The sequence below is a fragment of the Meriones unguiculatus genome, chromosome 1 (genome assembly GCF_030254825.1).
Source record: "Meriones unguiculatus strain TT.TT164.6M chromosome 1, Bangor_MerUng_6.1, whole genome shotgun sequence".
Lineage (NCBI taxonomy): Eukaryota > Metazoa > Chordata > Mammalia > Rodentia > Muridae > Meriones > Meriones unguiculatus.
This window is the reverse complement of record NC_083349.1, coordinates 107,144,874-107,171,573: the sequence shown is the minus strand read 5'-3', so window position 1 is coordinate 107,171,573 and position 26,700 is coordinate 107,144,874. Positions and strand designations below refer to the sequence as shown.

At 44.8% G+C, this 26,700-nt stretch overlaps 2 protein-coding genes and 1 long non-coding RNA gene across 6 annotated transcripts in view; 2 read left to right on the top strand and 1 right to left on the bottom strand.

The window, feature by feature from the left end:
• Positions 1 to 9,598, top strand: part of Clip4 (CAP-Gly domain containing linker protein family member 4) — a 69,549-nt gene extending 59,951 nt beyond the window's left edge. For all 4 annotated transcript variants that reach the window (XM_021647156.2, XM_021647157.2, XM_060364677.1 and 1 more), the window contains exons 15-16: positions 1 to 73; positions 7,485 to 9,598. In XM_021647156.2, coding sequence (XP_021502831.1) covers positions 1 to 73; positions 7,485 to 7,806 — 395 coding nt within the window. In that variant the 3' untranslated portion in view covers positions 7,807 to 9,598. The remainder of the gene's footprint in view (positions 74 to 7,484) is intronic.
• A 6,607-nt stretch (positions 9,599 to 16,205) lies between these two features.
• Positions 16,206 to 26,700, bottom strand: part of Alk (ALK receptor tyrosine kinase) — a 703,407-nt gene continuing 692,912 nt past the window's right edge. Inside the window, exons 27-29 of the mRNA XM_060364669.1 lie at positions 23,939 to 24,073; positions 23,266 to 23,356; positions 16,206 to 19,217 (exon numbers count right to left, since the gene is read on the bottom strand). Of these exons, the coding sequence (XP_060220652.1) occupies positions 18,522 to 19,217; positions 23,266 to 23,356; positions 23,939 to 24,073 (922 nt within the window). The 3' untranslated portion in view covers positions 16,206 to 18,521. The remainder of the gene's footprint in view (positions 19,218 to 23,265; positions 23,357 to 23,938; positions 24,074 to 26,700) is intronic.
• Positions 18,717 to 25,752, top strand: LOC132646396 (uncharacterized). The gene is made up of 3 exons (XR_009584639.1): positions 18,717 to 18,843; positions 19,552 to 19,676; positions 22,576 to 25,752. It is a non-coding gene; the product is annotated as an uncharacterized LOC132646396 (long non-coding RNA).

The following is a 26,700-nucleotide window of genomic DNA, read 5'->3' as shown; positions in this document are numbered from 1 at the left end:
GTTTTAGGAGAAGTTTCAGCACAACCTCTGCTTCTTCCCAAAAAGAGATTAACAGGAGAAATGCTTTTGCCAAGTGAGTATTGAGAAGACTTAGAAAACTGCCTTTCAAGATGAGCATGCCGGGCTTCTGTGAAGGAAGAAAAATGGAGTTTTGTATCTTACTCCCTCTCGGTAGAATGGTAGCGTGTGAGAGAGAAGGTGTGACTGGTGTGTTGAGTTCGTCCTTTAAAAAGCTCAATTAAATATGTCACAAGTGGCTAAAAGCAGCACACTGTGTGTGTTTTCTCTTCGAAGAGGTTAGTGTGGCCGCTAATAGAAGCTGGGGGAGTTCATACTGTGTTTCCATTGAATAAGGCGGGCTGGTTTTGAACCTCTATGTACGGAATTAAGCAGAACTGACTTAATATGCTCAGCCATGCATGAAAGAAATAGAAGGCCTGTTTTCTTAAGGCCACCTCTTAGAATTATTATTGTTATTTTTTGATGCTCTGTCTTCCCCTGGTAGTATATACTCCTCAACCCTTTCACTGATTTGAAATTGGTCTCCCTGCTCAGAAAGCTGGGAGATTAAGGTCAGTAACTTCATGCTCCAGCGTATTGAAGCTATCCCAGGGCTCTTAGAATGGAGGGTAGACCTGAGAAGAGGCGGCCTGGGCAGAGGTCCGCAGAAGCAGTGTAGGGGTTTAGCGAGCAGAAGGAGGATCCAGAGAACTGAGGGAGGAGAAAAAGCACGAATCCCTGGTGAGAGTACAGCGAGCAGGTCACATCACATGTGCGTATCCACACAATGTATTTTGATGATGTTCATCCATTATTCCTTCTAGATTCACCCCACACTCCCCACTGACTTCATAGCTTTCTCTCTAAATCCTCTGAGTCTTATTTATATTAAACTTACAAGGGTGGGGTCATTCTCTGGGATATGATGGACCTACCATGGGCCACACCCTTAAAGAAAACTCCCTCTCCCCAGAAGTTCCTCAGTTCCAGCTGGGGTTGGAGATGGTGGAAATGTTTGGTGGCTTGATCTCATTTAAGTCTAATGCAGGCAGCCAAACAGCTGTTGTGGGCTTATGAGGGCATCTGTTCAGTAGATACTTTTTCACTCTAGTCCTTTCTAACCTCCGGCGTGTTGTTTTATTTTTCTTTTTTTTTTTTCTGGCCTCTTTTTCACAGTATTCCTTGAACCTTGGGGTAAGGGGGTGTGATAAGATGTTGTGTTTGTGGCTGATCATTCCACAGATACTCATTCTCTTCACCTTGGCCAGTTGTATCTGTGCTAACTTCATCCACCACACAAACTTCTTTGATGCACTCCAAGAGCTGCACTGATCTCTGGACATAGGAATGGATTTTTAATACTGTGTCCGTTTAGGTCCACCCCATGGCCTGTGGGCTTCTCAAACATGGGTGTGTGGACAGATTTACAGTACCAGGCATGGGTTTCCTCCTGTGGTGTGGTCCCTTAATCCAAGCAGAAAGCAATATTAGCATTCATGCCAATATTGTGCCGATGGAGATATTTTGCCACACTGGTCCTTTTTGTGACCCACAGGGCTCATGGATAGCTAAGATGGTTTGGTGACTTTTCTTCTCATCAAGCCCACATAGCACCTTCCTGTACAGGAAGAAAGTTTCTACTCAGGACCAACTTTATTTCTCTGCATCTTGCAGCTAAATTTTGTGGTGTCTTCAGCAGTAGGGTCTTACCATCAATTTGTAGTGGACAGCTAAGAGCAATGGCAATCGCTGTTACTGTTTTGGGGGTTTCCCCTCATCAGCAGCTTGAGGGGAGGTATTACATACCTGGCACTGGGCCTTTTGTCAACCTATGCTTCATGTAGGAGCATATCTCAACTTCAAATAAACTCCCTTTATGTGTGTGTGTGTGTGCGCGCACGCGCGCGCGCGCGCGCGCGCGCGCGCACGCACATCAGTGGAGGCCAGAAGGTGGCAGATCTGTTGGAGTTGCAGGCACATGTGAACTTCCAGACATGGGTGTTATAGTCCAAACTCTGTCCTTATGGTAGAACAGTGAGCACCAAATCATCTTTCCAGCCTCAATTACATGACACTTTTAAAAAATACGGCTTTTTAAAGAATCCTTACAATTAATTATTCTTTGTCCCACCTTCCCCTGTGACCTACTTCCCATCCCTCTCCCCACTTAAATGTCCATCCCCATCATTTCCCTTTACTCCTCTTGTCACCCATGTTCTATTATCCCTGCCTCTCTTAAAATTCTCCCCCACTCCCACCAATGGTCACTTTATAGTTTTCTGGCTTTATAGGTACTCCCAAGTTAAATCTAAAGATCCAAGGCTAGGGTCTACATACAAATGAGAATAGGTGATATTTGTCTTTTATGGGTCTGGGTTACCTTAGTGTAGTATTTTCAAGTCCGTTAATTTACTTGCAAATTTTACAACTATATTTTTAAATAGATGAATAAAATTCCATTGTATGTGGGTACCATACTCTCACCTATTCATTAGTTGATTGATATCTTGGCTGTTCACATCCTCACTATTGTGACCATAGCAACAATAAACATGGATGAGTGTGTGTTTTTGTAGTAAGAAATAAGAGGCCATTGCATACATACCCAGGAGTTATAGCTGGGTTGTATGACAGATCTGGCTTTTTGAGGACCTGCCACACTGATTGTCTAGTGGCTACACCAGGTTGTGTATAAGGGTTCATCTTTACCCAAATCTTATCCATTAAGAAATAGGAAATTGGGGCTGGAGAGTAGCTAAGATCTCAGTAGCTAAGATCACTGGTTCTCTAAGAGGACTAGGGTTCAATTCCGAGACACCTACACAGCAACTTAAAACTGTAACTCTAATCCCAGGGGAGCTGATGCCTTCTTCTGGCCTCTGCAGGCACTGTACTTATGACACAGAGACAAATATTCAGGCAGAACACCCATACCTGTAAAATGAATATTAAAAATAAAAATATTAAAAAGAATGATGAAACTCAAAGCAGTTATTTTAAATATTTATTTTTTATGAGTGTTTTGTCTGCATCTGTGTCTGTGCACAGATGCATGCCTGGAGCCAGTGGAGGTTATAGGCTGTTGTGAGCCACCATGTGGGTTCTGGGAATTGAGCCTGGGATCCTTGGAATAGCAGCCAGTGCTCTTCACTGCTGAGACAGCTCTCCAGCCCCTCACAGTAGTTTTAATTTGCATTTACCTGATGGCAAAGAATGGATGGTGAACACATCCATTTCATAGCCATTTGCATTTCTTCTGAGAAATTTTTGCTCAGTTCCGTTGCCCACTTTTTAATAGGGCTGCTTGTTTCCTTGATGTTTAGGTTTTTTTGGGGGGGTCCTTTGTATATTTCAGACATTGGTCAGTCCTCTGTCAGATGTATAATTAATTGGCAAAGATGTTGTGGGACATATATATTCCATCAATCTATTCTATTCTGTCTGTCTATCATCTATCTATCTATCTATCTATCTATCTATCTATCTATCTATATTATGTATCTATCTCTCTATGTTTATCTATCTCTGTTATCTCTCTGTGTCTCAGTATCTATCACCTATCATCCATCCACCTATCCATCTATAACTATGTCAACTATCTGTCTATCTCTCTATCTATGTATCTATGTATGTATGTGTATATGTATCTGTCTATTCATCTATATCTATCTATCTATCTATCTATCTATCTATCTATCTATCTATCTATCTATCTACCTATCTATGCCATTCTACGGGCTGCATCTTCACTGGATTATCAGTTTACTTTATGATACAGAAACTTTGATTTCATGAAGTCCCACTGGTTGGTTGTTGGTTCTGTATCCGAGGTGCTTGAGGTCCTGTCCGAAAGTTCTCCTCCAGCCTGTAGCCTGAAGTGCACTTTGTACTGTTTCTCTAGCAGTCTCAGTGTTTTGGATTAAGCATTAAGATCTTTGATCCGTTTTGAATTGATTTGTGTGCAGGGGATGAGAGAAGGATCAAGTTTCAATCTTTATGTGAACATACAGTTTTCTCAGCACTGTTTGTTGAAGATACTGTCTTTTCTCCAAAGTGTATTTAGGCATCTTTGTGAAAACTCAGGTGGCTGTGGGTACAAAGGCTTGGTTATGTCTGGGTTCCTGGTTCTACTGCACCTGCTCAATGTGTCTGGCTTTGTGACAGAGCTGTGTGTTTTTACTCTGGCTCTCTAGGGTAATTTGAAGTCAGGAATGGCGATACATCTAGCAGAGTTTTTGTTACTCATGGTTGTTTTGGATATCTGGGGTCTTCTGTATTTCCATACAAATTTTAAGATTGTTTTTTTTTTTTCAGTTTTTGCTTAGAGTTGCATTGGAATTTCTATGTGGATTGCATTGAATCTGTAGATTAATTTTAATAGGATAGCTGTTTTCACGGTATTAAGCCTAATAATCCATGATCACGAGAGGTCCCTCCATCTTCAATCTACTTCTTCAGTGTCGTAAAGTTTTCAATGTGTGTCCGTCACTTTTCCAGTTAGGTTTATTCTGGATTTCTTTGTTGGCTATGGCAAGTGTGATTGTTTCCATGATTTCTTTCCAAGGCTGTCTATATAGGAAGAATATTGGTTTTGGTCATTTCTGGGAGTTTCCTGGTAGAGTCTTTGGGGTTTTCCATGCACAGAATCATGTCATCTGTAGATAGTTATACTTGTTCATGTCAGTTAAGCATTTGTGATGAAAAACTCTGGCGAGACTAGGCAAGGAGGGAACATTTCTCAAATAATAAAGACTGTATACAACAGACTGATAGTCACCATCCTATTAAGTGGAGAAAAATATGAAGCATTCCCACTCACATGAGAAGACCAGGGTGGCCACTTTCCCCTCTTGCTCAGTGTAGTGCTTCAAGTCCCAGCTGGAAACATGCTTTTGTTGAAAACATAGAGTCATTTTTTAGAACAAGTCTTGCTTATGGCATGAGCAGTGTTTTGTGATTACTGTTCTTGGGCATAAGACTTGGGCATTGGCTGTAGTAGGAAGTCTGGCAGGACTTGGCAGTGTGCCAGTTTGATGGTTCTGCAGAGCTTGCTCTCGTGCTAGTGTTTGCCTGGAGGAATCTGTGTTGGAAAGTGAGTTGGTGACGACTGATCAGTGTGGTGCTATTTATTTTTAATTATTTATATGGAAATAAATGATACTTTCAGAGCAAATGTAGAAAACAGAGACGGTGAAGTTCCTGGCTTGTGTGAGGCTGAGATTATGTACATGAGGCATTAGGCACATGGTAAGTGTTCAGAAAACACAACTTATTGCCATTATTTTCCTGAAAAATTTCACCAGCTTTGTCAGGTGAAAAAAAAGCATCCATTTACTGTGAAATTGGAATATGAGTGAATAGATGTTTTTGTGTAGGAGTAGAACTCATGTTTCTTTTTTTTGTATTCAGTAAAAATTTGTTTCAGTGTATTGTATTATGCATTTGAATTGATAAAAATTGTAAATGTTTTCATTTTATTTTATTCACTTCTTCTCTTCCTTGTCCTCCTCTTTCCTTTTTTGAAATAGTTCTTCATATTGCTCCATATGGCCTTGAACTCCTGACTGGAGTGCTAAAGACATAAACCACCATGCCCGCCTCCTTATTTTCTGTTTTAAGGCAGGGTTTCACCATATAGCCCAGGCTGGCCCAGATCTCACTATGTAGCTGAGGTTGTCCTTGAACTCATCATCATTTTGCCTCAGCCTCCTGAGTGTTTTAGTTACATACATGTACTACCATGTCAGACTCTACAAGTATTTCAAGATTACAACTCCTTCACTTTTTGGAAGGCATGGCCCAGAAAAGTCTCTGAACTATCAGAGACTTTGCTCTGAGCTAGCAGAGTCCTTGCTATCAATTTTACATCCTCTTCCTTTTCTCTTACTGGGTGCCTCACAGAAACAACTGAGACACTGTGTGTGAGGGCATATTTAAAACTGTAGAAAATGGGAGCTGGAGAAATGGCTCGGTGGTTAAGAGCCTTCTTACCCTTGCTTCACAGTCGTGGAGAGCAGAGTTCAGATCTCACTCCCACACAAGTCAGGTATACCAGGAAACTCTATAACCCCGGCTCTAAGGTGAGTAGGGATAGGAGGATGGCTGGGACTAAGTGGCTTCCAGCTACGTGAGCTCTAGGTTCAGGGTAAGAATGGCTTCAAAAGAGCAAGTGGAAAGTGTGGAAGATACCCATACCTCCTTCAGCAGACACATGCGCGTTGATGCACTCAGACGCACGATGAATTACTCTTTTAAAAATGTAGAAAACAAAACAAAAGGTAAAATAAGTCGAACCCAGTTCCCCTTACAGTAAGGTCTTAGGCGGTTTGGGAAGGGGTGCCACAGCCCTGCTTGAGTCTGCTGTGGACATGGGAAGGGAGGGTACCAGGGCTTGAAGTGAGAGACTCCAGGCTCCCTTGGCAGGCCCTAAATCTCCATCTACAAGGGCGAGGGCAACAAGGTCCAGCTGCAGCTCCTGTTGTGAATAGCAGCAGCAGCTGTCTCCTGCGGACAGCGAGAGGTTCAGAGTGTGGCCAGTGGAGGAAGCCCTGGGGAGCAGTATGGGTAGGGTAGGGGCCCCTGAGGGGCAGTATGGGTGGGGAAGGGGCTCTGGGGTGGGACGGGTGGGGAAGGGGCTCGGGGGCAGTGTGTTCTTAGACTGGTTTTGGTCCAGCCAGGCAGGTGCTAAGAGGTACCTGCATCACAGGAGATGTCCTGTTGCAGAAGGACAGGGACGCTTTTCAGCATCCCCCAGACCCCTCTCGTGCTAGCAGAAGGGAAGGGTAATTGGAGTCTATGGGAGAGACCTCTATCTTTATCTAAAATTTATTTTCTAAAGTTTTAGGTGTTAAGATTTGTTTTCATATAAAGGAATATTTTAAAGTGAAATCACATTCAGAATGCCAGTTTTCTTTAACTTATTGATATTAAAGTTATACGTGCTTTTCCTCACTGTTTATTGAAATTCTCTTTCTCTCGTGTGTGAATATATATACATATATATATATATACATATGTATATATATTTCAGGGTGCAGTTAAGAGATCCAAAAGAGAAAAAACTTTTAGAAATCGAAAGTATATTCCTAATACTATTTCCAGTTTCAAAAATTATAATCTCAAAAATAAAGAAAAATTCAAATGTCCTTTATGTGAATGGAAATTGCCTTTTACAGTTAATTAAGGAGAAATGGTGACATTAGAAGACATTATCTTGTGACAATAGGAAAATAAAAAGAAAGGGCATTTGGAACAAGCCTTCTCCCTGTAATTTAGATTCTTCTGAGGAATAGGAAAGTGAAGCTAAATTAAAAAAAAAAGTCTAATGTCTCATCGCTCAAAAATAAAAATAAGATAGTTATTACCATAAACTTTTCTCTTTCGAGAATTAAATGAATGTGGAGGTGGCGGCAGGAGCGGATATGGAGAATGGCACCCAAGTGGCTGCAGTACCTAAGTCCAATTCTTCCTTTCCCTCTGGACAGGACCAAGACCACCCTGCGCCGCAGCTGGAGCGGCTCCACCACGGCGGGTGGCCTTGAGGGGGCCGCGAAGCTCCACGAGGGCTCCCAGGTCCTGCTCACGAGCTCTAACGAAATGGCTACGGTTAGGTACGTGGGTCCCACGGACTTTGCCTCGGGCATCTGGCTGGGCCTGGAGCTGCGAAGTGCCAAGGGGAAAAACGACGGCTTGGTGGGTGACAAGCGCTATTTCACCTGTAAGCCGAACTACGGCGTGCTGGTTAGGCCGAGCCGAGTGACCTACCGAGGGATTAACGGGTCAAAGCTCGTGGAAGAGAGTTGCTGAGTTCATCCGGAGGCCTGGAGCTCCCCTGAATATGTGTATGTGCTGGATGTAAAATAGGCTTTATGGCAAAGGATTTACTTTGTTTAGATATTATGCAAAGGCCGAAAATACAGTAATCTTATATAAAAATAAAACTCCAAAGGAATACAAATTTGAACTTTGAGGGTCATAGTTCTTTTGAAAATAATTTCAAAATAAGCACTTTTTTTTTTAAACTTTAGGTTCCAAGAAAATTCTGGGACCCCCCAAAAAAAAGTGCTACTAATCGATATGTTATGGTTACTTTGCCATTCAGCTTCATTTTTGCACATGGTGTTAACGCTCTTCACAGAGTGAAACTTTTCACCAGCTTCACGACGTTCCCATGACCTGTTTCCTGTCCAAGTGTTCCGGAATGTACCTTTCCGCCTGTGGTTTGTTACTAACAAGTACCTAGACGGCAGTCACTGCATAGCTGGTGTGTCTTTTCTCTGTTTGGGTGAGCCCACTCAGCCTTTGAGGAGAGGCCGGTGAGCAGTTAGAATGAGACAGGCGTGGGCGTCGGGTGATGCCTGACTCCGCCCTGCCGCCTTGGCCGACCACTGAGATGGGATTCCCCTCACCAGAACCCCCGCCTGGCTGGCTAACAGAGCCCAGCGTGGACCTCCTGACTCAGTGCAAGCCTCCGCACACAGTGTGGTCTCAGGTTTCCTTTCTGCTGCTAGACTAACCCCGTCTGTCCGTACAAGAGACTTGGAGTTATGCTCATGAGCTCATGGCAGAGCTTTTTTCTGTTTTTTCTTTTCTTTTGCACACTTAGCTAACATCGTGTGTTCCCGACACATGCACAGCACTTTTGAAACATGATGCACTTTCATCTTTTTTTACTTTTTGAGACTTTGCCTTCATTTCCTCCTGGGACGTGAAAAACTTAAAAAGTATCTCACAGAATAAATTAAAACGTGTTGGGTGGGGTGTGTTATCTGTGTGACGTTGGTGGTGTCTGGGCCTGGGGTGGGGTGGGGGGTTAGCGGTAGCTGCCGAGTTGTGCCTGCTACACAGCTGCAGGACCGCGCTGATGTGTTGGTCGCCTCCAGCACATGTTAAGCTAAGCTTCATGGTAGTGATGTAATAATGTCACACATTCGTCTTGTGTATATATGTATTGAAGTTTCTGTACTACTATCTGTAAAAATTCATCCACTATTGTAAATATTTAGACTTGAAACTACCACACAAATATTGGAACCATTCGCTTTATGAAATTAAAAGTATCTCTCAGAATAGAACTTGCTCCGTGCTTAGAAATATACTATGCTGAACTATTTTGCAATATGTTATCTTAAACTCTAAATCCGGTCACTTTGTTGCCTTTTTTTAAAGCGTGTTATTTCAAATAGAGTTATTTTCCTGAAATATATTTGCAAACTCAAGCTGCTTTATAATCAAGGAATATTTTTATTGATTGAAGAAAATGACTTGCTGCAATTCAAAAGTGAACTTATTTTATTATATAGATGATTTCTTAAAAGCTATTTATACCATAATATAAAATCAACGACTATAGTAATCCTGGGAGTCTGTAGTTCTTCCTGTTAAGTACTCAGCACTGTATGTTAGAGACAGCGATGCCAACACTGAGCTTATTTTTGAGGTTGTTCTCTTCATGTTTAGATGGGGATTATTAAATTTATAGAGTGTACGTGCTTATCTATGCTACATGTGCAAGGTATGTGTTTTCTTTTGTGTTTTGCTTATTAAATGTCATTCAGATTCACTTCTTGAATACTAATAAAAAGGGAAGCTGTTGGAATGGTGTTCTGTCCTATCTTCAGCTCTCTTCAGTGTCTTGGGGTCTGTGTGCTCTGTGCCCCAACCCCCATTGTTATGACTTAGATTTGCCCTGTCCTCGTCGTAAAAACTCCTAAAGGTCTTTAATATAGCTCTTTGCTGCTTTGACATTTCCGTACATGTAGGCAGTGTATTCAGATCCCAGCATCCCACCCGCCACTTGTCGCTCATCTCAGATGGCCTTCACCGTGTTCCCCTATTTACTTTTGAACAACTCATAAGTTCTGATTAGCACCGCCCATATGTGTGTGGGTATGGGGCCATCTACTAGAACACGAACAACGTTTCCAAAAGCCACCCTCTCGAAGAAAACTGACTCTTCCTCCCCAAGCAGCCATCACCTGCCAATAGCTCCTCAGCTGGGGGTACATGTGGCCACCACCCCCATCCCCCACTTATGCTGGCTTGATCTTGGACAGGTACCCACAGCTGGTGTGAGTTGCTTTTTACTCATCAAGGAAAATTGTGATTTTTAGCCACTGTTCTTTAGCATCGATGAGGAGTTGCTTGATCAAGGATATGACTCTAGTTGCTCTCCTTTCCCTCATGAGGGTTGCAGTTCATTTGTTTACCCGGGGAAGGATGGAACCAGTTAAGTTTTGGTTAAAAAGCCTGACATCTCTTGTTGTTGTTGTCGTTGCTAGAATGTTGAGTTATATTTCAGAGCGGTTTGGAGAAGGGGTAATTTTTAAGTGTTTAAAATGTTCTCTCTCAAGTGATTCATTTACAAGTGAAGGTGGAGCGAGACGGTGGACTCCTGGGAATTCTCTGTCTCCCCTCCCCACATGGGCCTCATGCCCGTCATTCCCTCCATACCCCCTTCTCATGGTCCTCCCCCCCCATGCCAACCCCACTTATGCCCCTCACACCCCACGTGCTTCACTCTTCTCCAGAAGACTGACTTTCTGCCTGTTTCTCATTCCCTGCCCTGGATGGAGGGGTGGGTGTTGGTGCTTTGTTCATTACTTTATCTCACATCTAGACCAATCCCCAATGCCTGCTGAGCAAAAAGAGGGATGAAGGCATCGGTGGCTTAAATACTGAGCTTTAGAGAGGTGACACTGAGAGGTTAGGTCATGGGACAGGTTCACCTTACTAGATACCGAGGACAGAAGACAAGAAAAGTTCATATGCGGCATTCCAGCTCTGCCCCACATCTTAGCTTCCTCTCTGTTGCTGTGTTAAAACACCATGACCAAGGCAACTTACAGAGGAAAGAGTGTATTTGGGAAGAGTGTATTATGGCTCTGGAAGGCATGAGAAGTAGTCACGGTCGTGGTAGGGAGGTACGCAGGCAGGAAGATGAAAATGGCTCCATCTTCAGCAGCAACCTTGAAGCAGAGGACAAACTGTAGGGTTCTCAAAGGACGCTCCCGTGATAACACTTCCTCTCACAAGGCGGGACTTCCCAAACCTCCCCAAACAATGCCACCATCTGGGGACCAAGTAAGTGTTCAAACTCACGAGCTGATGGGTGACATTCTCACTCAAACCACCACACCCTGGGAGAGTGAGAAGTAAGAGATGGGAAGATGCTGACTGGCAGAGAGAAGGAGGAGGGGGAAACAGATAAGGCCACTGAGACGGCTCCCTGTCTGTGACGTGACCGAAGTTTAGCTCATGGTGCTTTGTAGTAGTCATGGGGAGACAGGGAACTGTGTCTCCTGAAAGTGTGTACACATTGTTCCTTAATGCTACATAGTTTCATTTTAGAGTTTGAGTTCGAAGCTGTTTACAATCTGCGATAACGGTACTTAAATTTCCTTGATCAATGGTGAGAAACATAATGTGTTAGAATCATTTTAATTGAGAAACTGAGCAATTTTAACTATTGGTTAGATATTTGTTACTTAAGTGATGGACACAGAAGCATATAGTGTACATTTCAACATTGCAAGCCAGTAGGAAAATTTAAAAATAAAATTATGCCCCTTGCTTCATTGTGTTTCCTTGCAATACAAGTACATTTGTTAATAAAACTCATACTGCCATATATATGTATATATACTTAATTAAGGTCCTTTGGTATTTCATTCCTCATTTACAGTGTAAGAAGCTTGACTATACGAAAGACATTTCTAATGAAGCTTGTGACTGTGCTGACAAAGCTATGCTATAGGATGGTTTGAGATTCCATTACAGTTGTGCTATGATGCCTTTACCTAGGAAAAAAAATTTTTTTATTAAAATTTTTGTGAATGCTCTGTACTAGAGGGAGAAAAGTACATATGGGGAGATTAAAATAGACGGACCTGTGTTTCTGCCGTTAAGTGCAGTTTCATCACGTTTGATGGAAATGGAAGCTTTTTGTTTTCTACTCTCCCTCAAGGGAAAAGCACCAAGGGGTGGGGAATATTTTTCCCTTTCATCTTTTTTTCACTGTCTTTCATGAGTAGAATTTTCATGGTGATATTTTGAATCCTATCACCTGTCTTATTGTACTTTTCCAATAAGAAAGTGTGGGCCTAGGAGGGCCTGGGAGCGTGTGAGATATTTTGAGTGTTTGGGGCTAGGGGTTTAAATATAATCGGTTCTTAGCAATCTCCAGTAGTGTTGCAGAAATGCTCAAAATCTGGGTTAAGTTCAGAGTCCTGGGTGATGCCACATATTAATGCCTCACAACACAGATAACTTCATGTGTGCAGCCTGATGGGCTGGTCAGGAGGAGTTTGATCTCAAGGTTGGGTGAGTTATCAGGTGCTCCAACTGCATCAATGAGATCAAAGAGGGACTCGAAGAAGTCTTCCTGCCTGGTGCTGAATTTGAACTTGAGGCATTTTTGAAGCTTAGGGGGCTGAATGTCTGATATTAAGAGTCCCTGCCCTGGCAGCCTGACAAAAATTAAGCCCTGTTCAGCCTCGTAGAACTCTTCACAGCCTCACCTAGAGTGTCTTTGCCTCACTGAAGACTGAACTAATTGTTATTTTCTACATAACAAATCAAACAGTATGGACACGAAACAGAATCATGTTCAAATGATACGTGCAGCTTCAAGCCATTATACGCCACCCCCAACCCCCAGTGTCACCGCAGAGGTCCATCCTAAAACCCAGGCAATAGTGTCAGCCACAATGGCCGCCTCTGAGAGTGCTTGAGAGGGATGCGTGTTGCCATTCTCTTCCATGGGGAAGACGCCCCCAGTGGATGTTAGAGTGAGTTTTGTTAGTGCAGACCTCAGATTGAGAGTGGGCGAGTTGGGCCTCGCTTTGTGTGTGGCGCAGAGCGGAAGGGCACTGCCGAAGACGAGCGTCCGCTTCATCCCAGTGTTCTGATGAAAGTGGGTCTCCTAATCCCAGCGGGCTATACACATTAGTGAAAAGGCTGGCACGCCCCCTCCCCCCCCCCCCACTTCAGCGCTCTTCTCTCTTGAACGGAATGGAGTTCGGGGAATTAAGAACTTGCCTGAGAGGCCTGTGATCTTACTTCACGCACCTTGTTGTGACAAAGGAAACCCCCTCGTCATGTTCAGCTTCATTTCTTTTATCACTGTCGCCAGCTGCTTATCAGTATGTACACGAGGAAGAAGAATTTCTGTGTTTTAAATGACTTCTTTTGAGGTCTTTGAAATTCCACACAAATAATACTTTGAAAATGAAATAGATTTTATTTAAAAAAAAAAGTATCAGGTATTTTTAAGCTGTAGGGAATCCGTGTACAGTCTTCATCTTCCTACCTTTGTGGGGTGGTGTTTGGCTGTTTGGAATTTCCATTTCCAGATAAGGAACATCTGGAAAGGAACATCCTTGAAAACAGATTTTTAGCATTTGCTACCCAAAGGCAACTGACTATAAATCCGTAAGGAGGGACTCTTCAGTCCAAAGGTAATTAATTAGGAAGGAAGGAGGACTCCTCAGTGAACGCCCTGTCATCACGGCTCTTGACTTGCACTTGTTGAGGAGTGACAGATTCAGACTTTTCCCTAGGCAAACATCTGGCCCACACTGGGCTTTGCCACCTCTCTGTGAGAGTGAGCCCTAAAAGAAGCAAATCGGCCGCGCTGCTGCTGCACCAGACATCCTGTCACCTTTCCAGCTCCAAGAGATTAAGTTTTAGGGTTTTCTTTTGGGAAACCAGACTCTGGTTGCAGCGAATATTGGGAGAGGCGAGTGGAGTGGTGCTGAAGGCATGGTGGCCATCAGACGTGGCTAATAGTCCTGTCCACTGTGTGGCTTGCAAGAAGCCATCCAGACCTACTTCATTTTGCTAATGGTTTTATGATTTTGACTAGGAAGGGGAAAAGTGAATGGATGCCGACCCTTTTAGTCTGCCTGTCCATGAAGGTTATGTATCATTTGTCTCAGTGGGATTGAGCCATGATTTCAGGTTAAGGCCTGGCCATTAGGGTTACCTTACTAAGGTGAAGTTTCACAGATCACACAGTTTGGAGTTGGAAGGATCCCTTGAGACCAAACCCTTCATTTTTTTTTATACCCATCTCCCTTCTTTTTTGAGATGGTCTTACTGTGTAGTTCAGGCTAGCCTTGAACTCATGATCCTCTTGCCTCAGGCCTCTCAGTGCTAGGATTAAAGGTTTGTGTCATCATATCTGGATGCCTTAATTTTTTTGTGATTTATTTATTTATTATTTATACATCATTCTGCCTGAGCACCAGATTTCGCTATGGTTATGAGCCACCATGTGGTTGCTGGGAATTGAACTCAGGACCTTTAGAAGAACAGCCAGTGTTCTTAACCTCTGAGCCATTTCTCCAGCCCCAGTTTCCTTAATTTTTAAAAGCAGAAAATTCTAGCCCCTTGCCTGAGTCACCCACGAGGGTGATTGACATATGACATAATCCCTAAACTCCTGCCCACTTGCTCGATGTTTGTAAAGCAATGGATGAGAGCTAAGCCATCCCTTATGACGGAATCATCTGAAATTTTATCGACTTGATATTCACCTCTGTTGGCGAATGCCTTCCGTACAAATGTAAAAATTATAGGGAGACCCGACAGTGTTGTTGCTCAGGCTGACCGTGACTTTGACAGTAATTCACCTTTAACTGACACCAGCCGGCAGAGGAACATTTCCTGGTAGGTAACCGTGGTTGAGCGTTTACAGAGGCCTTTGCGGAGGAAGGAGAGAGAGCGTGCAGCGTGTCCAAAGGGGAACCACAGGAAGCAGGTTTGGGAAGGAACTGAGAACAGGCCTCGGTTGTAGTTTTCTGAGCAGCACCATCGCTGCAGGCGAGATCAGTCCACTGGTTTTCCACGTCCCGTGCTGCAGAGAGCACAGGATGGCTTTAGTGTTCAAGTGTTCCCGGCTCAGCTGGAGTTTGCACTCAAGGATGCGTTAGAAATGAAGTGTCCCTGCTTCAGGGTACCAAGTGACAACAGTCTTGGTAACAGCCTTCCTGTCATTTCTCAGGCACCTTCTTTTATTTCAGGGCATCATGCCAAGGAATTCAGGGACAGTGGCTTGTGCCTGTGTGTATGCAACACGGGAACCGTCTGCTGTTGTGAAATTTGCAAAGCCAAATTGTGGGTTCTTTAGGGACTCATTAAAAAAAATCATTAGCTAAAGACAGATCGACAGCACTTCCCACAGTGTTGGGGATCTTGTGGAAAGCTTGTATTTGTAATAGTCTGAATTCATACGCATGTTAGGGCTACAAAACTCATGGGGATTTTTAATCCTGCTGCATCACTGGGGAAAACTTGTCAAAATAGCCCAGGCACTAGAATTATTCACAGGTGCACCTTGTGTGGCTTTGGATGGCAAAGCCCCACGTTTCAAAATAATACAATTAGCCTGCAATTATGTAATACTTTCCTGCCCTGGGAATCAGCAAATATTACTTGGAAATAACTGTTTTAAAAGATTTCCTTAAATTGATGAAACACCTTCCTTTCTGTGGTGCCTGTCTTCAGTATTTGGAACTTTAGAGTCTTTATGGTCAAGATGGCATTCTCATGACCGTCACGAGACAAGCAGTAGATAAAGGGAAACAATGCTTCCAGTGGGAGATTCAAGAGTCCTTGGTGTGGGTAGGACAACCGGCCCCACAGCATGTGGAGGCTACCAGAGTACAGAATGCTGCTTGTGATTTCACGGTTTATGATCTCCCAGGGGCAGCGGGGCAGGTATGTGGAGGTGCCATGGGGTCCATTTAAGTCCAGATAGCCAGGGCACAGACACCCACATGGCACAAGAGAGTCCAGTCCTTTCTGCTAAGCAGAATGTCCTGTTTAAAAATGGCTGCTCCAGCTCTTTTGATTTGCTATAATTTAGAGGTGTCACTCAGTATTAACAAACTGGCCATTCCTCACAAATTGCCAGTTCTGCGGTGGAACAGTCATGACCTTTTTAATCCCTTCTTTATAGACACAGACTACAAATAATTATACTAGCTTATGGTTTAATTAGCATGGCTCCTGCAAACCTTAATTGGGCCTGTTCGCTTTCTAAGTGGAACTTGCTATCATGGTTAATGAATGCATTAGAGTCCGGCGTCTGTATAGATTGCCACAGCCATATGGCTGGGACAATATTCAGTGGACAGTAATCTAGATTCATGGTACCTAGGGGTTACACAGGCTTCAATGAAACATCTTAATGTCATCAGAGCTCAGCGTGGAGTTGTTTATTTACTTATCCGTGTGTACAGGCTTGAAGGTTTGACCATCATTTACATGAACATTGATACCAATACAGACGATCAGAGAAAAGCAACAAATCCGTTATCAGTGGTAGTAAGGCACAACCTGAATCTGTGGTTTTTCAGGGTGGAAAGAGGGGCAAGAGTCCCTGCCCCCACTAACAGCAGAGTTAGCTCCTTAGCCGCTCGGCACCCTGCCTGCCTAGTTGGTTGGTGGCATTATAGTTAGGAAAGGAAGCTATTTTCCCGGTCACTGGCAACATCTCTGGCATCAACCTTTAGGACAGTTTCTCAGAGCAAGGCTCTGGGACCCCTCTGGGTGGTCTGTGAGCTGGAACGGGGTGTTTTGATTGTGTGACTGTTTTTGCATCAAGGTGTTTTGATCGTGTGACCGTCTTCGCATCAAAACTGGAGCCGAAAGGACTGGCACAAACCAGAACCGACAATGCTTTTCAGAACTGTTATCCGCACAGCTACACATCTGCCTTCCAGCTTTAGGGACAGTCCATGGGAAATGTTTGGGAAAGTTATGGAAAACAAGTCCCTGGGGTGTACCAGAGAATCCTTAGATGTCCAGAACCAGAGGGCCAGGTAACTAACTGCCTTATGGAGACTGAACAGTTTTCTGGCTCTCCTATACTCAGTTTAATGGCTCTCCTGTACTCAGAGTGACGCTTCTGCAGTGGACAGAATGGAGAAGGTGGAAAGCGCGCGCACGCGTGCACACACACACACACACACACACACACACACACACACACAGTCCCTATGTTTGGAAATGTTTTGTACCTAGCAAGTATCAAAAATGCTTTATACCCCAAGAAGATGCTTCATCACAGCTACCACCAGGGACAAACTGGATGTGAAAATACAGAAGCAGAGAAAAGGGAAATGAAAACATACGGAAAAACTCAGCATTGCATAAGCACGTGTATAAAATTTAATGGGTTCCCGATTCCATTTCATAGAAATAAATTTCATCCGTGAAAACCAGGTTCAGAACACTCGCTGAACACACAGCGTTAACCCCAACTCTCCGAGCAAGCCTTCGTCGCAAACGCTTTGTCGCAGTCTGCATTTAGGACCTGTGTAAGTTATGCTCTGAGTATCTCATCATATGTGTTCCCAACCTCCCAGGATCTCATGGCTAAGGGAGAGAAAGTTTGGGGACCTGGGGAAGGACGGACCAGAGTCTAGGCCACCGGAAGTCCTGTTCCTCCAATGGGCCAAGTCTTCCTCGAGGGGAGGGACTCCGGGGTGGGAAGGTTTGGGCCTCGAGATGTATTGACATACGTGTCTACAAATGGGTATCTTCCCACGCTTCTATGTGTGGCTGCTACTTAATTTTTTTTAAAAAGTGGTCAGATCAGAATTAATGGAAGGTTCGAAAGTAATCTCGATCTTGAGTTTTAAATCCAGTAGGAAACCTCACCCTCGGTGTTCTTTAGGAAGATTTTCTTAAGGCATGAGGTATGTTGGCAGGCCGTGGGGCTGCTGGATCTCTACTGGTGTGTCTTCCTATGCAGAGCACTTGAGATGGACGCGTTTCGCTTAGGTGAATATATACACATTTCCCCGCTACACTACGAACTATTCACGACATTTTTTTTTTTTTTTTTACAATAGGCAATGAGTTTGAACAATTAAAAGCCTCTAACCACCACCCACAGCGAAATCAGCTTATGATTCTTCTTTCCCAAGTAACTATCATCTCTCCCCATGCTGCGTCATTGAAATGAAATCCTTTGTCTCTGTTCCCTCGCCCCTCAAATGGTCCAGATCCACAAGGCAGGGAGACAGCTACCGCTCCCCCATGAGACACAGAAGCAGCACTTCTGACTAAACGGAAGCAGAGAGCACACAAAATTGGAAAGAAGCCTCAGGGAACTGTACAGCGGACCATGCAAGAAAACTTCACGCAACCAATCCGGGCCTTGTACTGATCGCTTTTTTTTTAAAAAAAAAATGGTATTTTCTTCTTTTGAAAGGATAGATGAACCCATGCTCGAAAACTAACACATCTTAAAAATACAAGTTTTCTTTTTTTCTTTCTTTAGTTTCTTTCTTTCTCTTTGTCTCTTTCTTCGTTTCTTTGTTGTTTCTTTCTTCTTCACTTCTTTTTCTTCCTTCCTTCCTTCTTTCTCTCTTTCTGTGTGGCACTTCAAAACAAGTTGGCACAAAATGAAAGTGACATTTGGTCTGTGGTTTGCGGTGGAGCCATTCTGTCCGTCTCCCTCCAGTTGGGCTCCGACTCCACCAGGGGGAGAAGCTAGTGTGGGGCAGGACTCAGGGCCCCGGCTGGGTGGCCTTGCTCTTGCTTTTCAGCAAGGTGTCCCCGGGGGCAGCGGAGGCTTCCAAGGGGAGACCCTGTTGTTGGTAACCGTAGTTGACGTTGCCGCAGGGGAAGTGGCGCAGCCTGAACAGGGGCACCTCCTTCATGGTGGCGCTCAGAGCGGACGGTTCGAGCAGCAGCGCGGCTCCGGGTCTGCGGGGACCCGTGCCCGGCCCGGTCCAGCCCCCCTCGACCGCTCCTGCGCGCACTTGCGGCTCCGCGCCCGGCGGGGGATGGGTCTTTTTGGCCGGCTTCTCCGTGAACCACGAGCCGTAGGTGGGGTTCCACAGGCTGGTCGGCTTGTTTCTGGAGCCCGGGCCTTTCTGCAGCTCCGGGGGAGGGTTGGGCTGAGAGAAGGCCATGTTCACGTGGCCCCGATCGGCCGTCCCTCGGGCCACCCGGCCCGCCCCCGCCTCCGCCCCCGCCCCCACCCCCGCGCTCGCACCCGGCGGCTTCTTCACCAAGGGGCCTGGCGCGGCCAGGGCTGCGGGTTGGGGGGCCGCGGGCGCCTCCTCTTGCTTCGCAGGCTGAGGAGACACCAGCAGGGGAGGCATCCCCTCGGGGTCTTTGGGGCGCATGGGCACTTTCTCCTCCTCTTCCACCACTGGGCCGTATTCTATGGGTAAAGCTGTGTTGATGACATCTGGGTCCTGTGGGGAGGAGAAAGAGAGAGGGGGGATGGATGAAAATGGAATCAGAAATGTTGGATCTGGAAGAGAGAGAAAGAGTAACATAGCTGTTTATAGAGGAGGCATATTTTTCAACTTGACACCAACTTAGAGGCACCTGGGTGGGAGAGAACCTTTTTTGCCTCCATCAGATTGGCCTGTGGGCTTATCTATGGGGGCATTTTCTTAACGATGGATGTGGGAGGGCCCAGGCCACTGTGGGTAGAGCCACCCCTCCAGAGTTATATAAAAAACAATCTGAGCAAGCCACAGGAGCAATTTTAACAAGTCGTCCTCTTCTACGCTCTCTGCTTAGAGCTCCTGCCTTGAGCTCCAGCCCAGGCTTCCCGAAATGACGGACTGTAAAGACTGGAAAGAAACCCTTTTCCACCCCAGAGTTGCATTTGCAACAGGGAAGCAAGCGGATACCTTAATTAACAGGTAGTCATAGCTCATAATAGTAATGATTGAGCATTACTATTCTTGAAAGCCTTGGGGGGGGGAGCATTGGAGCAGGAGAGGTCGCAGGGGTGCTGGTCAGCGCCCTCCATTGAGGGCAGAGGGATGAGAGTGGTCGCAGAGCACAAGCCCCTGGGGCACTTTTTATAGATTTAAAGAACTTTATTAGATTTCATTTTATCGTGTGTATACACGCATGTTCGGGTGCGCCCGTGTCTTTTGTAAGCTGAGGACTGTTCTTCTATCCAGTGGGTCTCGGCCCTCCACCATGTGGGTCCTGGGGATCAAATTTAGGTCATTTGGCTCTGGTGAGCAAGAACCTTAACCCGCCGAGCCCTCTCACTGGCCCCTGCTTTTTTTTTTTAAACACTACTTCAAAAACAACATGTTCTATTTCCAATGATATTCCTGCAACTTAAAGGATAAAAGGTCCCGAGGCTTCTGTTTTGTAGTAGGGAGGGTGGCAGAGATGAGAGGGATGCCACCCCTGCTTACAAAGGCTGTCCTTTGCTCTCTCCCTGCACCCCTGTGCGCATCTGACGGTGTCGTCACAGCGCGTGCTGTCACTGTTCGCTCAGCTGTCCCAGTGCAGAGACTCATCTGCTCATTCAGATGTGATGGGGCCTTTGTGGAGGAGAAACCATTCACAAAAACAGCGTGTGCTGCCATCACCGCCAGAGTCACAGACTGTAACAGGAAGACAGGCGCAATTGCCACCCGGTTTAAGGGAAATTGAATTCAGTAACCGTGTATGCAAATGGAGGGGAAACCATCCATTACTTCAGTTTTACAGAGGAGCGCACTGGTCTGGTATCATCAGCCAAGGGTTTAGGAAAACAACCACAAATATCTCTTTAAAAGCCGTTTCATTTCTTCCCAGTTTCTTACTTTCACAGTGAGTCATTGAAAATTCGAAGCCGTAAAATCACCTGCTTTTACCAACCAAAGAGCACGAATGGACTGGACCTAGGCACACGTAGCTGATGGGCAACTTGGTTTGCGTGTGGGTCCCCTAGCAATTGGAGTAGGGGTTGTCTCTGGCATGGACTCTGTTGTCTGCTTTTGGATCACTTTCCCCTAGCTGGGCTGCCTTGTCTGGCCTCTGTAGAAGAGGATGCTGTTAGTCCTGATGTGACTTGATGTGCTGCGGTGGTGGGAAGGCTCCCTTTATCAAAGGAGAATGGGAGGGAGGAAAGAGGAAAAGGGTGAGAGGGTGGGACCAAGAGGAGGGGGAGGGGTCATCTATTGGGATGTAAAATGAGTAAAATAAGTAAAATTTAAAAAAATGACTTGGCTTTTGTATATATATATATATATATATAGAGAGAGAGAGAGAGAAAACAACCCAAGGTGTGTGAATGTGTATTTGTTTTATGAGTGTATTTCATTTTTGTTACAACATAATAAACTAAATGTCAGTAAGCAAAGGCCCCCTGACCCCCTCCCCGCAGCCCCCTGTCTGAAGCCCAGCTAACCGAAGATGGCAGCTCCCTGCCACAGGGGACAGCCCTGAGTGGGTTAGGATAGCGAGGCAGGACACAGTCACTGAAGTCTGGAGAAGGTGCCAGTCGTTGGCCCCACTTGAGGGAATTTAGAGAGACGGTGGTTCATTGTTTGGCTTTTCTAACATATCTCAGTGGCACGGCCACTGGTAGGTTTCCCCTGCTTCAGGAGAGGAGCCTCTACCTGTGCGCATAAGGTGTGCTGGCTGGTTTTTACATCACTCTGACATAGGCTAGCAGTCATCTGAGAGGAGGGAACCTCCCCTGAGAAAAATGCTTTCATAAGAGCTGGCTGTAGTCGAGCCTGTAGGGCATTTTCTTAATTAGTGATTGATGAGGAAGGGCCCAGCCCATTGTGGGTGGGGCCACCCCTGGGCAGCTGGTCCCTGGTTCTAGAAGAAAGCAGGCTGAGTAAAGCGTGGGGAGCAAGCCAGTTACAGCGCCCCTCCGACGGCCTCTACATCAGCTCCTGCCTCCTGGTTCCTGCCGGACTTCCTTTGGTGATGGACTGTGATATCACTATGCAGGTCTAATAAACCCTTTCCTCCCCAGCCGGCCTTGGTCGAGGTGTCTCATGCAGCAGGAGTAACCTCAACTAAAACAAATGGTAACAGTAACCATACTTTATGGGTTAGTCAGCAAACAAGAGCAACAATGAAAAGAAGACATGAAGTTGGGAAGGGGCCATGTTAAGGAGATAGCAAGGAGTTGGGGGGGCGCTAAAGTGCAGGGGGAGCACGTAAGTAGATGTGAAGCTGGGGAACAAAGGGAACTAACGAAAGGGTGGTATGTGGCGGGGTACAGGGAGAATATGTTAATTTTGTATCCAGATAGGATCAGAGCCAGCAGGGAAGGAAAGATTGGACACAGTGAAGAGAAAAGTGGACGCTGACATGAAGTCCTGAGGAGTGGCTGAGGGCACCCTGATATGGACTGGGGAACAGGGTCGCTGCTGAGAACGGTGGCAGATGCTGGCGAGTCTGTGTCCGAGGCAGGGAGGAAAGGAATTCTCCCCCCACCACTTCTATTCCCCTGCCCACCTGATGAGGGGTGGGAGGGTACAGTCTGCTGAGGTTGAAGGTGGACATCACAATTCAGTCAAGATGGGAGGAAGTAGGAGAGGGATCTAAGGAGAACCCAGGATTGCTATGAATCCTTGTGACTTGGACGGCCTCTGTAAGCCTAGCCGCTCCCCTGTAAAATGGGTTAAAATGACACGGGAAAGCGACTTGTGTAGTATAATCTCACGTAAGTGCTACTGATGGGTGGTTTGAACACTTCTCCTGATTGGTCTAAGCCAAGATATGTAGTTACTCTCTATTTAATGTCATCTCTCTAGCCAGGTTGTAAGTCTTGATGGTGTTCATTCTTTGTTGTAGGTCCATCTTCATTTACAAAACATTTGCTGTAGCTATCCATGATACCACAACAATATGACAACTTCAACAAGACATCAACAGACATGGTAACATGGAAGGGGAAAATCTCACAGGCCTCACGCCTAGACAAAGAACTACAAGCAACAAATGACAGCTGAGAGGGAGAATTGCTCTTCTCCGGGTGGAACCCTGTAACCAGTTATCCAGTACCAAGTGGATGGCCCTGAAATCATATACATACAAGGAACACAATGTGTTCAGCAGAATGTATTTATATGCAAATATATGTAACAATAATAAAGAAAAAGAGGTCATGAACTTGAGAAGAAGAGGCTTGGGGGGTTGGAGATGGGGAGGGGTTGGTGTGAGGAAAGGGAAATGATGTAATTATATTCTAATTGTTAAAATCTCTCTCTTCTCTTCTCCCCCTCCTTCTCTTACTATTAGCTGTCTAGCAGGGACTTCATGCTTGTGAACTGAATAGATTCTGTCTGGCCCCGTAACCAATATGTGCTGGCGAAGAAAGTGTAAGTTTCCAGTGTTTGTTGTAGGACACGGGCAAAGTGACATGCCAATCACACCATTTCAGAGATCAGGGATACTGAGCCTCGCAATCGGCATTATTCTCTGGCACCTTTAAATCATTCCCACGCAGGTGAGAGGCCGGTCAAGGGGAGAAAACAGGTATACCTGGGTGCAGTATTCAATCCTCTCCAAAATGATGGCGAAGTTGGGTCTGTCTTCAGGCTGATGCTGCCAGCATTGAGTCATTATCCGATATCTGGAAGAAGGAGTGAGCAGTTAATGAAAGTCAGGAGAGGGCCCAAAAGGCTCTGTCTCTCCAGGATGGGAAGACAGCGAGGTCCATGTGGTTGATCTCTGCTGCTCCCTGCTGCGGGACAGGGAATCTCTCCCAAATGTAAGTCCCCATTAAAGATACTCAGACGGTGTCCATCAAACGCCACTTCTATAAAGCCACGTTTAGGATTGGGCATTTTATTCTCCATCTTTGGTTTTAGGAAGGGGGTGAGAGAATGCCATCGGGGACAGAAGAAAAACCACAGGGGGGATATTTGAGAGAGATACATAGAGTGCAGGGCTGACCGGGACACACATTCCTAGAGCCTGTTAAGTAGGGCTATGAGTCCCCAGCCTCCAGCCTGGCAATGGATACCTTTCTGGGATGACTTACTGTGTTTGAAGGATTGGAAGGCCACCCACCATACTGAAGTCTGGCATGCTCTGGGGACATATTAAAAAAAGGCTACCACCTTCCTTTAATATTAAAGGAGCATATACTGATCCAAATACTTAAAAACAAGACCATGCTCAATTTCTAGTAGGAAGTTCCCAAAGGTCGTACACAGGCCCGGGGCAGTTCTTAGGTGGGTCCATCCGTCCTCCACTGGTGACAAACTCCAGAACTTCCTGGTTGCTTTTGCTGGGGTATGGCATATACCCGAGAGAAAATATTTCCCACAGCAACACTCCAAAAGACCTGGGCGTGGAACAGAAGACACAGATTTGGATGCGGACACATGCACACACACAGACACCTGACTTTTTAGTATGTTTTCTATTAGGCCGTTTTCTGTAGCAAGGGCTTTTGTGTTTGTGTATGTGTGTGTCTATGAATGCGTGTACAGCATATGTGCTCACACACATACACATGGAGGCCAAAGGACATTAACTTTGTTTTCAATTTTCAAAACATTTCAAACATTGTTTAAACATCTTTTTGCACTTGGATTTTAGTTAATTTTAGTTCATTTTTTTGTGACAAAGTTCCCTTCTGTGTTGCAGCCTGTCTTTGAATTTGCTACATAGTCCAGCTGGCTTCAAACTAAAAATCTCCTGCCTCTGGACTACTAGAACTTTAAGATGGACTACCACACCCCACTTTTATCCATGTTTAAAGATTTCCTTAGGATAAACCATCTGAAACTAATAGAATAGTAAAATCAATGATATTTCGAGTATAATGACGAGAGTTAAAGAACTCAAACGTGAAACCTTCTTGATCCATATTGTTGATTTTCAGCACCCAATTCTCTCCGCCTGCTAGTGTTACTCTTCACCCACTCTCAGTATGCACATTAATAATAACATTTGCTCATTTAAAAGATCCATCAGAGTAAACTTTTAATTAAAATGTTTTACCTTTATTTTTTGTTTCATGTGTATGGGTGTCTTGCCTGCATGCATGTCTATGCACCACATGCCTGTAGTAACCCAAAGAGGCCAGGAGAGGGCATCAGACCTCCCAGAACTGGAGCTACAGATGGTTGTGAGCCACTCTGTAGTTGCTGGAAACTCTACTCAGGTCCTCTGGAAGGGCAGCCAGTGCTCTTGACCACCGGGCCATCTCTCCAGCACCAGATCCACCCCCTCCCAAGAAAAAAAAAATCTCAAGGTGGAAGTGTTTCCAACTAATTTTTACACTCACTTTAAAATTAATTAACTTGGTAACTAATTGAAATTATTAATTGTAGGAGGGCATGGCGCGGCACGGTGCGCGTGTGGAAACCAAACAACTTTGAGGAGTCAGTTTTTTTCTCCCAGCATGTGTTTTCTGGGCGTTGAACTCAGGTGTGGTGGCAAGTGCCGTAACCTGCTGAGCAGTCTCGCCAGGTCTGATAGGATGTGGCAATCCCTGACTTCACAAGGTCGAGTTTGTTAATCGACTCCTGATTTCTCTCCTATATATTGTCTGCTCACATCTCTTAAGTGATTTTATCTGTCAGGGCATATTATTTTAGCATCTCAATTTGACTTTTGAGTTGTAGACATCCTTTTTAGGTTTTCAAGATGTTAGCCCTTTATCAAAAATGACAGCGCTTACTTTTTGAGGTGGGGCTGGAGATCACATCAGGCTCTTGTACATGGTAAGCAAGCAACTGAACTATTTAGCTGGCTTTCCAACCCTACTCGCTTTTTTTAAAATTTAATTTTGCGTAATGGGTCAGGTTGGCCTTGAACTCACTTTGTAGCAAGGCAGGCTTTGATACTGCAACTTTCCTGCCTCTTAGCTGCTTTATGATCTAATTTTTTAGTGTATCAAAGGCTTATATTTTCCAGTACTTAAATATTTTATTAAGTTTTTGTGATTTCTTCTGTGTGTTTCACAGTTATGCAATTTTCTCTTCAACAAATATTAAATAAATATTTACTATTTTCTAGGTGTGTTTATTTTTTGCTCTCCTCAAGTTCAGTTTGGATTTATGTACAGAGGGAGGGAAGGGTCAAAACTGGATTTGTTTTTGGGATACCTTGCTCAGGATAATCTTTTCTAGGTCCCACCATTTACCTGCAAGTTTCATTTTTTCCTTGTTTTTAATTGCTGAGTAGTATTCCATTTTGTAAATGTGCCACAATTTCTGTGTCCATTCCTCGGTTGAGGGACATCTGGGTTGTTTCCAGATTCTGCCTATTACGAATAAAGCTGCTATGATCATGGTTGAACAAATGTACTTGAGCATCTTTGGGATATTTGCCCAGAAGTGGTATAGCTGGATCTTGAGGCACTATTCCTAATTTTCTGAGAAAGAGTCAGATTGATTTTCAAATCCCAGAAGAAGAAAGACACACATGGTATATACTCACTTATAAGTGGATATTAGACTTATCCTATAAATATAGATTTATCCTATATTAGCTATAATATAGGATAAATATACTAAGATCTGTACACCTAAAGAAGCTAAGCAAGAAGGAGGACCCTGGATAAGATCATCAATCCTCATTCAGAAAGGCAAATGGGATGAACATCAGAAGAGAGAGAAAACAGGGAACAGGACAGGAGCCTACCACAGAGGGCTTCTGAAAGACTCTACCCAGCAGGGTATCAAAGCAGATGCTGAGACCTATAGCCAAACTTTGGACAGAGTGTTGGGAATCTTATGAAAGGAGGGCGAGATAGCAAGACCTGGAGGGGATTGGAGTTCCAGAAGGAGAGCAACAGAACCAAAAAATCTAAGCACAGCGGTCTTTTCTGAGACTGATACTCCAACCAAGGGCCATTCATGAAGATAACCTAGAACCCTTGCACAGACGTAGCCCATGGCAGCTCAGTGTCCAAGTGGTACCCTAGTAAGGAGAACAGGGGCTGTGTCTGACATGAACGCA